We start from the raw sequence: 13491 nt of genomic DNA on the forward strand, positions 1-13491 counted from the left end.
GCCGTTGAAGATTTGCTGCCTGTTGTTGGGTAAAAGAGGAACATTCACACAGTGATCATATGTTGTTGCTGAACAAAGAGTACACTACAGTTTATTTGCATTGCCACACACTTCCTCATACCTTCATCATCTTCATAACAAGTACAAAAGGTATGTAGAGTCGACATTAGGGGTTTGCAGGGCTCAGCGGGACTTGGCGTAGATCCTAAAGGGATATGGTGTGCGTGTGGCTCCAGTGATTCCTTCTGTGCTCAGCTCAACTCCATCCAAAGTGGAGAAATGAAACTTCTGAAACAAACCTACAAAAAACAAGAACAGCTCCATCCTTGCCAGACCCTCACCGAGACACGCACGTTTCCCTGGGAACGATAATTTTTGTTACACGTGTTACCTGCAGCCTCCCTGATTTAAAGTAATGTTAGTTACCTGCAGAGAAAGGTAAAAAGGCGTCCCTTCTCATAAATTTGCCCTCAGCATCCAGGAAGTGCTGCGGGTTGAAGGAGTCTGGAGTCTCCCATTCATTCTTGTCAAACAGCACAGAGGTCAGGTTAGGCATCACAGAGGTCCCCTGCAGGTACAAAAAGACTGCAGTCAAATTACTGTGGTTATAATTTGAAAGGCTGAATATAGTTACGAAATAATCCCACACTTCAAGTACAGGTATGCCAGTGAAAGGAACAGTCTCAGTGGGTATCGCCGCAGCAAGAAATACTGTGTTATTAGCACAGATACATCTGAGAGATAAACCATTTCTACACTGAAGTGTTCTCCTGCTATGCAGTTCGTCTGAAACCTCACCACTAGATGCCACTAAGTCTTACACACAGGATGTGACTACATCCCAAAATTAGACTGAGAAACTAAATGTTGTGATTGATTTTTTTTTTAGAGCGTCGACAGGTTGAACTTGTGCAGATCTTTTTTATATATTACTATTTTTTAAGGGGACTCGTTCTTCTGTGTCCAGGATGACACAGAGGGATGCTGCAACAACTGCATCCGAATAATCACTAATATATTTAAACACACCTTTGGTATGAAGTATCCACCCAGTGTGGTGTCCTTGGCAGCCTTCCTGAGCCCATTGAGAGGAACAATATTTCCCATCCTCTGGATCTCATGGATGACGGCATCAGTGTAGGGCAGGTTCGGTCTGTCAGCCATGGTGGGCAGGCGGCTCTGTCCGATCACTCTGTCTATCTCCGCCTGGACTTTCTCTAAAAGGTGAAGGAGGTGTATTTATTACATACTCCTCTGCTGGTGATCTAATTCCTCTTTCTTCACCTGAACACCCACCCTGGATATGAGGATTCCTGATGAGATAGATGAGTCCCCACTGCAGAGTCTTTGAAGTGGTTTCACTGCCAGCCAGGAACAGATCCAGACAGCACAGAACCAGGTTTCCTTCCTCGAAGCCTACATCACTGCTTCTGTTGTGCTGTGGAGCAGAGTACAGGTAAAAACATGCCGTCACTTCATAGAAGAGACTGTTTGTTTGATGTCTACTGTTCTGTTGATCTAAATATGAGCTCCACACCTTCTCCTCTATGAGGAAACTGTCAATGTAATCACGTGGATTGCTGGGGTCCAGATCCATCTTATGTCTTTCGATCTGTTCTCTGATAGCAGCCTCCAAAGATTTGGAGCTGCTAAAGATGCCATTGTGAGGCCCTGGCAAATGTTTCATCAGTGCGGGGAAGGCATCGTAGAGCTGTCAGGAGGGGGAATGAGGAAGGTGATCACAATGTTTTCTTTAAGAAAATCCATCATTTTTTGTTTGTCTAAGCTGCATTTTCGTCTTACTAGAGCCCATACGGATCCTTCCAGATAGGCCATCTCTGTCAGGTTCTTCAGCATCCTCTGGAAGTTGTGGTCACTGTAGTTGAACCGTCTTCCAAACACGATCTGACAGATGATGTTGGCCACAGCGTTGTTTAAAAGTGGCACGGGGTCAAACGGCTCACCTGAACAGAGGACATGTCCTCAGTCACATTATTCTATGTGTGTATTTTGCTTTCATCGTCTCACATCATGTCTCCTTTCTGACAACCTCTCTCCCTCTCCATGGTCTCCTGCAGATGTCGACTCTCATCACAGATTCTCTGCTCCATGGAGCTCTTGCCCAGACCGAAGGTGCGTAACATGGTCATGGCAAAGCGCCGCTGTCTCCTCCACACCTTCCCATTACTGAAAAAAAGGCCTGCTGACACAGAAAAGGAAACGCATATCAGGTATGTCTCACAAAGCAGGTCGACTTCAACACTGATGTGTGTTATAAGTTCTGCATCATTCACCTGAGTTTCCTGTATAAATTCTGGTCACCATGGGGCTGTAAGGACGATCCACAAAGTTGTCAGCTTGTGTCACTAAAGCTTCCTTCACCATCCTCCACCCAGACACAAACACTGTTTTGTGTCTTCCCAGACGTATGCAGAACACATTCCCATAGACATCAGCTAGCTGTGGACAGAGAAGCAGAGAATTAGTGGCCTGTTGTCTCACATGTGACTCTGATAAAATGCAGAATTCAGCACAATATGTTGTTAACACTGTGGGGTGACATCTGCAACTCTAAATTTTAGCATTGTTAGAGCATTTCAAATGAACAGTGAATGATTACATTTTAAAGGCTGTTCATCTTTCAGAATCTAGTAAAACACCTTACAGAAAGGCCCTGATGCTGCCTGCTTACCTTGGTTAGATAAATATGAGGCTGTTGAGATTCAATGCTGAAGACGTTCCCTAAAACAGGGAGACCTGGTGGTCCTGGAGGGAAGTGTGGTGGATCTTTTCTGTTTAAAAAATACACAGCAAGGAGAGCAACAAAAATAAACAGCAGAGTACTCCTCAGGTTGAGCCAGAGCAACAAATCACACGGCCACATTGTGAAGCAGAGCTGGAGAGGACAGAGACGACAGACTGGTCAGGACCTCTTGTCCCATCATCCACTCCTAGTTAGAGATGGGCTGGAACTGTGCTGACTCACAGCTACATATGGTGATGATGATGATGATGATGATGATGTGTGTGTGTGTATGGGGAAACAGACACTTAATCAGTCTCTGTTAACAAAGTACAACCTCATACTTTTTGTTTGATATTTTTATTTTGAGATTTTAGGTACATTTTACTGCTAACCTACTTGATATGCAGGACTTTTTGAAGCCTACATTTACTTAAATGACAGGTCTGAATTACTGAATACTTCCTCCCTTACGATAAACATACAGTGACAAAATAAAACTACACTTTTACTCACTATTGTCACTAAATCAGTGGTGCATTTAATTGGATATTTTACCACAGTTTGCTCCATATTTAGTTCCATATTATCAGTTTTTAAAAACATAGACTGACTCGAACACTGGGCTCTGTTTGCCTTTCTGGATTCAACCACTAGATGACAGCAAAGTAGAAATATATTGGAATTTTTTAAACTATTAACAGTTAAACTGATAAATTGATCATCATAATAATATTATATTCAAACTAACAGTTATTAGTTACGATCTAATAATACAATTATAAAGCTTGTTGTATTACACTGACTTGGAAGAAGTACTTTTATACTCGACTTAATCCAATTTACATTCAACCTCTGGTTATAATAATAATTAATTAATAATAATTAACTGTTTATAAACATGAATGAATCCCATTAATACATAAGATGGTTGTTGGTGATGCTGACTGAATATTAAACAGAGGAAGGCAGTGATCATACATCTTAGTCTTTAATCAAGTGAAATTCCAGTTTACAGAAAAATGGCAAGTATAGTTTCATCACATGATCACAAGTATTTATGGCAATTCTTGCCATTATTTACAGTATGTGCTTAGATTGATACTTGATACTGAAGAGTTTATAAGGTCATACTAATGACATGCAGCTTATTTCCCATATTAAAGACACAATGCCCCAGAAAGGCCAGATGTTCCAGTTTTCTGGAGTTCAGATGGTTACAAGAGTCTCAAAACTCCACATGGAAATTTAACATGTTGCACTCATGTCTAACAGTATACAAAGCCACATCACAGATATGCTAACACTGTGTTTAAATGGTCCAAATGTTTGTGGGAACCAGCATGAATATTCATTTAATTTCACATGGGTTGGTGAGATGTGGCATGATTCAGCGAGCCTTGGCCTGAACCTTGTAGGGGTGAGGTACACGGGTGGTTCCAGTGACTCCTTCTGTACTCAGCTCCACTCCATCCGGAACGGAGAAAGAGAACTTCTGCAGTAAGCCGACTAAAAACAGGAACAGCTCCATCCTAGCGAGGCCTTCTCCAAGACATACTCTTTTCCCTGAGTCCACAAACACACACACACACACACACACACACACACACACACACACATACACACACACACGCACACACACACACAGGTTGATCACAGGTCATATTTTCAGAAAAATGATCAAAAGTATCAAAAGTATGTGTTAGGCTGAACCTGCAGAGAAAGGCAGGAACGCTTCTCTCTTTACAAACTTTTCCTCAGCATTGAGGAAGTGCTGAGGGTTGAACGAGTCTGGAGTCTCCCATTCAGTCTTGTCAAACAGTACAGAGGTCAGCATGGGCATCACGGATGTACCCTAAAGAATCCACAGGATGACACAGAGGGATGCTGCAACAACTGCACCTGGATAATCACTAAAGTAACTGTATTTAAACACACCTTTGGTATGAAGTAACCACCCAGTGTGGTGTCCTTGGCAGCCTTCCTGAGCCCATTGAGAGGAACAATATTTCCCATCCTCTGGATCTCATGGATGACGGCATCAGTGTAGGGCAGGTTGGGTCTGTCAGCCATGGTGGGCAGGCGGCTCTGTCCGATCACTCTGTCTATCTCTGCCTGGGCTTTCTCTATTAAAGGAAGTTAAAGCATCTACATTTATTTACCAGATTCTGTAATATTATGTAATGTTTGATGTTATAATTTAAGTTTAGCTTCTCCTACAATTAACCTTCAGTTTCCTGAGCTGAGCTGAATGGCTGGGACAAAAATGTCCGCTTGATCACTACACTTAGCTTTTTTGGACAGACACCCAGCTTACTCTCTGTAGTTTAGTTTGTGCATAATGAAGATGAGAGACATATTTCTTTCTAAACCTTAGCATTTTAGCATCTCCTTCATAACATTACCATTTTGTTCAAAGTGCTGCTGTGCTAAACGGTGCCCGATGCATCTGCTACTCATTGTTTCCTTCACTGTGAGCCCCGTGTGTCACCTACCTGCGATATCAGGGTGCTTGATGAGGTAAACCAAAGCCCACAGCAAAGTGGTAGAGGTTGTTTCTGTTCCCGCCAGGAACAGATCCAGAGAGCACAGAGCCAAGTTGGTCTCCGTGAAGCCTAAGTCAGAGTCTCTGTGCTGCGAAGAAGACACATAAGTAAATATCAGTAATGTCTAAGGCGAGCAGTGCACCTGTCCACATACCTTCTCCATTTCAATAAGGAAAGTGTCAATGTAGTCTCTGGGGTTGCTTGGATCCAGGTGCTTCTTGTGCTCCTGTACCTCCTTGCAGAGGAAGTCCTCGATGATGTTGAAGTACTTAAATAGCGTGTTGTGTCTACCTGGCAGGTACTTCATGATTCTAGGGAATGAGTCATAGAGCTACTCCAGATAAAACAGAAGAGAAACATTTGTCATTGATTTTCTGACAGGCAGTCTTGGTAAAACTTATGGACTTACCCCAGCCCATATGGAACTCTCCAGCTGAAGAGCTTGAGACAGATATTTCAGTATGGTCTGGAAGTGGTGGTCACTGTACTCAAACCTTTTCCCCATCACCAGCTGGCAGATAATGTTGGACACAGCATTGTTGAAGAAGCTTGTGGGGTTGAAAGGTTGACCTGAAGAAGAGCAGTTTTATTTTTTAAAAGGCCACTTTGATACACTCATGTTGTTCTTAGGTTAACACACCTTTCTCCTTCTCTATCTCCTCCTGCAGGCACTGGATCTCCTCTCTGATTCGCCGTTCCATGGTACTTTTGCCCAAGCCGAAGGTGCGCAGAGTAGACAAAGCAAAGCGACGTTGTCTCTTCCACATTTCACCATTGCTCATGAACAGCCCGCCTACACATGAACATGTTAACTGCTGAAAACAACTCATTTCTGTATGGAATATGAGAGAGAACAGGGTAGGATGTTTACACCTGAGGTTCCTGAGTAAATCCTCTCAGCCATTGCACTGTATGGTCGATCCACAAAGTTCTCGGCTTGTGTCGTAATGGCTTCCTTCACCATTTTGTACCCAGACAAAACCACCCACTTTTCATTTCCGAGGCGGATACTGTACACATTCCCATAGGTGTCAGCCAGCTGGGGACAGCACATCAGAACACACCACTGCATCATACTATGAATAACTATAAACAAAACAACACCAAGCCAACCTGCACTCACAGACTCAGCTTTATTTAGAACACTGCTGTTACTGTTCACATACAGTGCTGCAGAAACTAATTTCACAATACAATTTAAATATTGTACACAAATATAAAAACAACATGGACAACAGTTTTAAATTACAACCACATGTGCCTTTAGAAGTAGTATGACTTTAAATTGCTGATACTTTCAAGCCCCATGCATTGAAACCTGCACAGATCAGTACTGTACCTTGGTGAAATAATTGTGTGGTTGATTAGTGTCCACATTAAAGATTCTCCCCACCAGGGGGAGAGCTGCTGGTCCTGGAGGATAGTTTGGTGGGTTTTTGTTTTTGCGGAAGTCCGCTATTAGAATGAACAGAAAAATAAACAAGAACAGCCCCTTAAGGTCCCAATCCAGCAAAAAACTGTAAAGCCACATATTTCCAGTGCACAAACGCTGCAGCCTGGCAAGATTTTCTTCTTCCTCAGTTCAAACTCACACTCAGACAACTAAAAGAACGGCATCAGTCTGTACAAAGGTGCTTGTGGTAGCGTGATTACATAACACAAACCACACCTACCTCCCCTTGACAAGCAAAGACCTTTTGTGCTTATGATGACCCAGTGTAACGTATCATTTTCATGGCTCACAAGCAATGCCTGTTATATCTTAGCAATATGCCCCTTCATCTGAAGACAGACTGAATTCTGTCAGTACACACAGTCCACAGAGCCACTATTCAGTCACAGTCACAGTCACCATAAACAAATTAAAACATTTATACTCTATTTTGGTACAGTGGATATACACAGGGCATCAAAAGCAAGTTGCAAAGTCAGTTTTGCAAAGCTATTTGTACTTTCACCTAATTTGTTTTAGATAATCAGGTTAATATTAAACCATGTCTGTATCTCCTAACTGCTGCTTTTCTCAGATAACAGGATACTAAGAATTAATTAAGAGAGTAATGTGGTGTCACGTAAATACAAAAGGTGCAGGTTTGTCCACATAAGAACTAACATGTAGCTGATAAATGAGGTATTACAGTCTGGTGGTACACTCATACACTCCTTTGGTCCAGTCCTGACAAAGGATCATGTTACCGTCATAACATCATTTGCTTGTTCAGACCAGGTCATTACACAAGCTTTTTTAACCAGATCTACACATGTATTAAATCAAATATTTTATTTTCAGGTCAGATATGTGATAATCATGTAATTATGCCACTATAACCAAAGTAATAATACTACTATGAAACCGATCATAGGTTAATCTCATGATTTTGTAATGTAAAAAAAAGATTGTGCCAATCCCCCTTACAGCTGCTTGTGATTGGTTGGCAGGGTGCTAGCGAGGCGCAGCCAGCACCCTGAACTCTGCAGGGCTGTTTGTGAAGCCCAACACAGCCTCCAGGCTGGGCATTTCTCCCGGAACAGGGGTGAAGGTGAAGCGTTGGAGGAGAGACGTGAAGAAAAGAAACAGCTCCATTCTGGCCAGGTGCTCCCCTACACACACACGTTTACCTGCATAGGAAACATTGATTCATCAGTTCTTATTGCTAAATGTGAACTCTGATTGATGTTACAAACTAAAAAATGCATTGAAAAGAACCTGCTGAGAATGGTAGGAAGGCATCTTTCCTGATGAACCGGCCTTCTGAATCCAAGAAATGCTCAGGATCAAAGACATCTGGATTTGCCCACTCATTTTTATCAAACAGCACAGAGGCAAGGATGGTGGTAACAACTGTGCCCTGGAAAAGAAGTCATGAAATTAGAATAACTCTTCTGTGCCTGTGTCTGGTACATACTGTATAGTGCTTTACTCTACCTTGGGAATGAAGTAGCCCCCCAGTGTAGCGTCTTTACTGGCCATTTTAGGGAATCCCATGGGGACAATATTTCCCATCCTCTGCACTTCATGGATGACAGCGTCAGTGTACGGCAGGTTGGGTCTGTCAGCCATGCTGGGCTGACGAGACTGCCCGATCACTCTGTCTATCTCCGCCTGGATTTTCTCTGAAAGGGGAAGCAAAGTTACTACAAGAGGCAGCTCATTCACCATCATGCTAAAACCTGACGCCTATAAACTTTATTGACACAATCCAGTGTCGTCAATGAGATACTGACCTTGTATCTCTGGGTAGTGCATCATGTATACGAGGGCCCAGCGTAACGTGGTGGCAGATGTTTCTGTCCCAGCCTCAATCAGATCCAAGATGCAAACCAGCAGCGTTTCAGGGTTGAAGCCGGCCTGTGGGTCCTCTTGTTTCTAATGTAACAGAACAGTGTGAACGAAATGAACACAAAAGTGCTGCAGTTTCTTAAATGGCCACTCGAGGCTGGCTTTAAAAGCGACTCAGTCCGCACAGACTGCAGTTTATAATGCCCAGAGATAAGTATTTTTACAGGTGGATGTACAAAGAAAATCTCAGTGGTTGCCTCTTCTGTGTATAGGTTCATTCACACTCCACCTCTATGCCCATTTTTGGGTTAAGCTGGGAGTTAAATGGCTTTAGGAGGTGATAGCAGGAGCCACCCCGCTGAGCTTCAAACCTACGAGTGATGTTACAGAGGGTTTGTCTGTCTTTGATGACAATGTGTATTTCTTTTACCTTCTTCATCTCTCCTAGGTACACATCAATATAATCACGGGGGTCGTCAGGATTCCACTCCTCCTGGTGCTTTTCTACTTCTTTTTTCAGAAAGTTCATGATCTCCTGATAGTTGCTAATAACAGTCTGGTGAGGTCCTGGCAGGTGCGTCATCAATCCAGGGAAGGCATCATACAGCTGTTGATGACATCTTAGTTCAGCAATGGATGCATGCTTGATGATCACAGCAGCTTTGTTCAGACAGGCATTACCTGAGTCCGTGGTGAGCCAGCAAGTATGATGGCATCATTGTCCAATTCCAGAAACTTGCGGAAAATATGGTCACTGTACTCAAAGCGATGCCCGAAGAGCACAGAGGAGATGATGTTGCTCACTGCATTTGTGATGGTGTAGTGCGGGTTGAAAGGTCTTCCTGGGAATTTGTTGAATTACATTTAGGTAAGGATAAATCCTGTTTGAAATATTACTTCAGTGCATGTCAAACTGTAAATTCCTGTAATTTCCCTTGCCTTGCTCTTCTTTGAAGGCTTCACAAATGTAGTTGCACTCCACTTCAATATATTTCTCCAGTGACTTCTGGCCCTCTCCAAAGTAACGCAGATGAGTGTTGGCAAACTTCCTCTGCTTTCTCCACAGGTAACCATTACTCAGAGCTATACCTGCAAGAATTCACACAGAATGGCACCACAATAGTGATGCTAGTGCAGTGGTTTCCATATAAAATGCATTCATTTCTGTCTTTACCTGTTTCAGAACTCATTTATATGACTTACATTAAGACAACAAATAGGAGATAGCTGCGGTTGTGTGCAGTCATACTCTTATAATCATCTACTCACCAAGACCCTTGAAGGTGACATGGAAAAGGGGGATAATGGGACGATCAACAAAGCTGTCCAGCTGGTTGACAAGAGCCTCTTTGACCATCTTGTATCCTGATACAAACACCACCTTCTCACTGCCCCTCCTCAGGCTAAACACAGGGCCATACTTCTGAGCCAGCTGCAACAAATGCAATGATTAGAAAATCATTTATACCGGCCCTGAAATTAATAGTAAAGTAGTGAAAAGACTTCATCACAGTGATCGTAAGTCCCCAATCCCAACGACCCTAATGACCCTTAACAAATCATCAAACACAGCCTCCATTTGAATCTTCCAGGTGGACATGTTTCACATTCAGAGGCTGAGTTAACACAAACACGTGTTTTATGTTGAGAATTATATTTTCTTTTCGCTTCATAGTTGCTATGGTTTATATTTTACATTTTATTCATGCTAATACGCATGATGTTAAGTGTGTTTTATGTTTGATGGAAAAGTTATGAAGTGTGACCTGAAATTGACCCGAAGGAGAAGCATTTATTAAAAAAACATGTTTGCTGAGACAGGTTCAGAGAAGTGTTTCTTCCTGTTCTAAGAAGCAAGACGCAGTTGTAGAAGGAACAGGCTGCTTGCCCTTTACACCTGCTCTACTGGACTCTGTCTATCTCGTTGTATGGCCGGGTGTAGGTGGAGTGAAAGTGTGTGTGAGTGTATGTGTCAGTGTTAAGATGTGCTCAAAAGGTAGACAACAAAAAGACAAATGTGACCTAACCTAAATATGTAGATATGAAATGAAGAAGAGGAGCCAGATTGTGTATTTTTTATAAGCCCAAAATACGCTCTTCCTGATCTGCAGGAAGCACCATTTCCCCACAGACATGGAGCTGTTTATATACAGAAGAGCCTGAGTTGACCAAGCCACAGCAAGATACAGGCTAGTTTTGGTGTTGTGTAACAACAAAACTCCCACAGCCCTCCCTGCACAGGCCCCACAGAAGAATGTCCAAAGACTCCATTTACACAGACCGCTGTGCTGTGCTCTCTGTGTAAATGTGTTCAGTGACAATTCTTAACATTAATATATAAACTAGAAAAGCATTTCCTGAAGAAAATGCAAGTTTGATTGCCGCAGCTGAAGCATTGCTTTGAATGCTGATGTGAACGATTGCTCTGAATTGCTGGAGAATCTGCAATCTGAACTTAATTTGCTGAAACACAGTTAAGAATTTAGAAAGATGAAGCTCTTATCTGGAAAAGTAGAAAATGTTTTAATATTATGAAGATATGAAAGAGAAACAGCTGAAGACAAGAACAGTATGAAGTCACGACCTTAAAGAATAGCCTGTGAATATACCATATGAAAAGTCTGAGGGTGGAATAATACCATAAGACTATAAGAAGCTCAGGCTGTGTGATTTGAATGTGGAAAAGTAGTATACAGCTGAAGGATGATCAATATGACAGATATAATGCTTAAAGTCTGATAAAGACTACAAATATGGCCGCTTTGTATGCTTCTAGTGTGTCAGCATGTCACCATGGTAACAGCCCTGCCTGCCTGCCTGCCTGCCTGCATCCATGGCAACCGGAATGTTTATCAGCTGCCCCTAACTGCAGCTCTCTTTCCCCCTCCTAATGCATTTCCTATGTAAAACCACCCTCCGAACAACGTCTCATATTCTCCAAACCGAAGACTTTAGACGAAAAATAAGAACACCGTCAGAATCCCAAGAAGTTGCTCTACAACTGGTACGATTTTTATGTCTGGGATGTCGAAGATGTGGAGATGGCGGCGAGTTAGAAAATATGGCAGCTCTGCTTCTCTGTTTTTGGTTTTACATTATGTCTTAATGGAGGAATGACCGGCACTCTCCCCGAACAGCTCGATCTACAGGCAAAACTGTTTGGTGTTGAGTTTTAAGACCGACACCAACAGAACCCAGACCATTTTTCCTTCGAACTGGTGGCCAAATTATCCCTGTCAGACAAAAGGTGCAGACGTGACAGCAGGATAGAAACGCAGAAACTGGTTTAATTTTTTTCCCTCCCGCACTCTGAGCGATGACTCACCCACTCTAGCTCCCAACATTCCACGCAATACACACTAATGTTAAACTCAGAAGAGACCTCAAAAACCACTTCATCTTTAATCCCCTATCATTTGAAGACGGAGCTGAACTTCCAAATTCTGAATACAACTTTTGAAGACCAAGACGTTGGAAGTATTTTAAGCCTCGAATGGTTTCTCTAACTTAATATTTGTAGGAGCAGTAGCATTTTGCAAAATGCATGGTTTGAAGGGCTCTCCCATTGACTCCAATGTTAATTTGAGGGTGGAAAATGTTTAATATTTTTAATATTATAATATTTGTAATTAATATTGAAGGTTTCCGGGAATGTCCTGAATGAGCTGAATCTTTTGATGTTTGAATGGTTTGAATCGGCCCATGCATTCTGAAGATATGCTGAGCCAAAAAACGTACGGAAGAATAATAATAATAATAAAGACGTAGAAGAACAAGAGTTTGATTGCCATGGCAATCAAACTAAATAGATATTTAGTAACAGTAAACACCTTGTCATAAGTACATTTTTCTAATAGAGTATAGTTAAAGCTCTGTGCCTGCACACCCTGCTCACATACATGCATGTGTTCACCTCACCTTCTCCATTGTTTTGTAGTCAACCCCAGTGAAGACATTTCCTAGAAAAGGCACCGGCCAGGGTCCAGGAGGAAAGTTGTCAGGTCTCCAGTTTTTCACCACATCAATTAAAAGTAGCAGTGCAGAACCAAACAGCAGCCAACCTGTAAAGTCCAAACTGTTAAAAAGAGCCTGAAAAATCATGATGAAAATATGTTAGAAACACCTCTAAAGAACCACTCTGGTCTCCTGCAGACAGGAGGGCGGTGTGTTTATTTTATCTGGGTGAGAAGTGAAGCGGTCTACAAACCATAGCCTCGCTTATGTTACATAATTCCAGTGGCCTCTTCTGGGAAAAAAAGGCAGGAACTTGATCTATTCCATCTGGCTGCAGATTGACAATGTATATAAAGATTTCATGGAAGTTTTGATTAGTTAAAAAAAATCATGGTCACAGGATCAGCTCATTCAATTTCAATAAATTCAATTCAATTTAATTTATATAGTGCATTTTACAATCAGAATTGCCTTAAAGCACTACAGAGACCCAGAGCCTGAACCCCCTTAGCAACCAGAGTTTACGATACAAATCACTAGTATGAACTAGGCCAATGAGAATAGAGGAGAGGTAAGGGTTGAGGGGACAGGGAACTGCTCAGTGGATCATGTTAGTGTCCCCCGACAGCATAGGCCTATAGCAGTATGGCTATGCTAAAAGTTAAGATTTTATCAGCCCTATGATACCGGTACCTGTTATACCTTTGGCTGAGACCATGTCAACAAGTGACAGTATCTATACCTATCAGCCCTACACACTGTGTTTAAGGCTAACTATGCTTTACTAAACAGAAAGGTTTTAAGTCTAGTCTTAAAGGTGGAGGTGGTGTCTGCCTCTCGGACCCAGATTGGTAACTGGTTCCACAGTAGAGATGCCTGATAGCTAAAGGCTCGTCCTCCCATTCTACTTTTATGAATCCTAGGAACTACAAGTAAACCTGCACTAGTGTTCTATTAGGAATGTACGG

General features: G+C 42.2%; 3 protein-coding genes across 3 annotated transcripts; all 3 read right to left on the minus strand.

Moving 5' to 3' along the window:
- Positions 1-183: 183 nt before the first annotated feature.
- On the minus strand, positions 184-2904 carry LOC114434057 (cytochrome P450 2J2-like). The gene is made up of 9 exons (XM_028402922.1): positions 2693-2904; positions 2295-2460; positions 2051-2200; positions 1804-1964; positions 1538-1711; positions 1297-1438; positions 1030-1217; positions 427-568; positions 184-359 (listed from the first exon to the last, which is right to left on the minus strand). The coding sequence occupies exons 1-9, from the start codon at positions 2882-2884 to the stop codon at positions 184-186; spliced, it is 1491 nt and encodes a 496-aa protein (XP_028258723.1). The 5' UTR covers positions 2885-2904.
- Positions 2905-3718: 814 nt separating this feature from the next.
- Positions 3719-7008, minus strand: LOC114434061 (cytochrome P450 2J6-like). The gene is made up of 9 exons (XM_028402927.1): positions 6629-7008; positions 6163-6328; positions 5930-6082; positions 5699-5859; positions 5444-5620; positions 5239-5377; positions 4682-4869; positions 4457-4598; positions 3719-4309 (listed from the first exon to the last, which is right to left on the minus strand). Exons 1-9 carry the CDS (start codon positions 6818-6820, stop codon positions 4134-4136), a joined length of 1494 nt encoding a protein of 497 aa, XP_028258728.1. The 5' UTR covers positions 6821-7008; the 3' UTR covers positions 3719-4133.
- Positions 7009-7551: 543 nt separating this feature from the next.
- LOC114434062 (cytochrome P450 2J2-like) lies at positions 7552-12765 on the minus strand. The gene is made up of 9 exons (XM_028402928.1): positions 12488-12765; positions 9839-10001; positions 9509-9658; positions 9251-9411; positions 9000-9176; positions 8515-8656; positions 8216-8403; positions 7997-8138; positions 7552-7908 (listed from the first exon to the last, which is right to left on the minus strand). The coding sequence occupies exons 1-9, from the start codon at positions 12668-12670 to the stop codon at positions 7733-7735; spliced, it is 1482 nt and encodes a 493-aa protein (XP_028258729.1). The 5' UTR covers positions 12671-12765; the 3' UTR covers positions 7552-7732.
- Positions 12766-13491: the final 726 nt, after the last annotated feature.

This window comes from Parambassis ranga, chromosome 4, assembly GCF_900634625.1.
Source record: "Parambassis ranga chromosome 4, fParRan2.1, whole genome shotgun sequence".
Lineage (NCBI taxonomy): Eukaryota > Metazoa > Chordata > Actinopteri > Ambassidae > Parambassis > Parambassis ranga.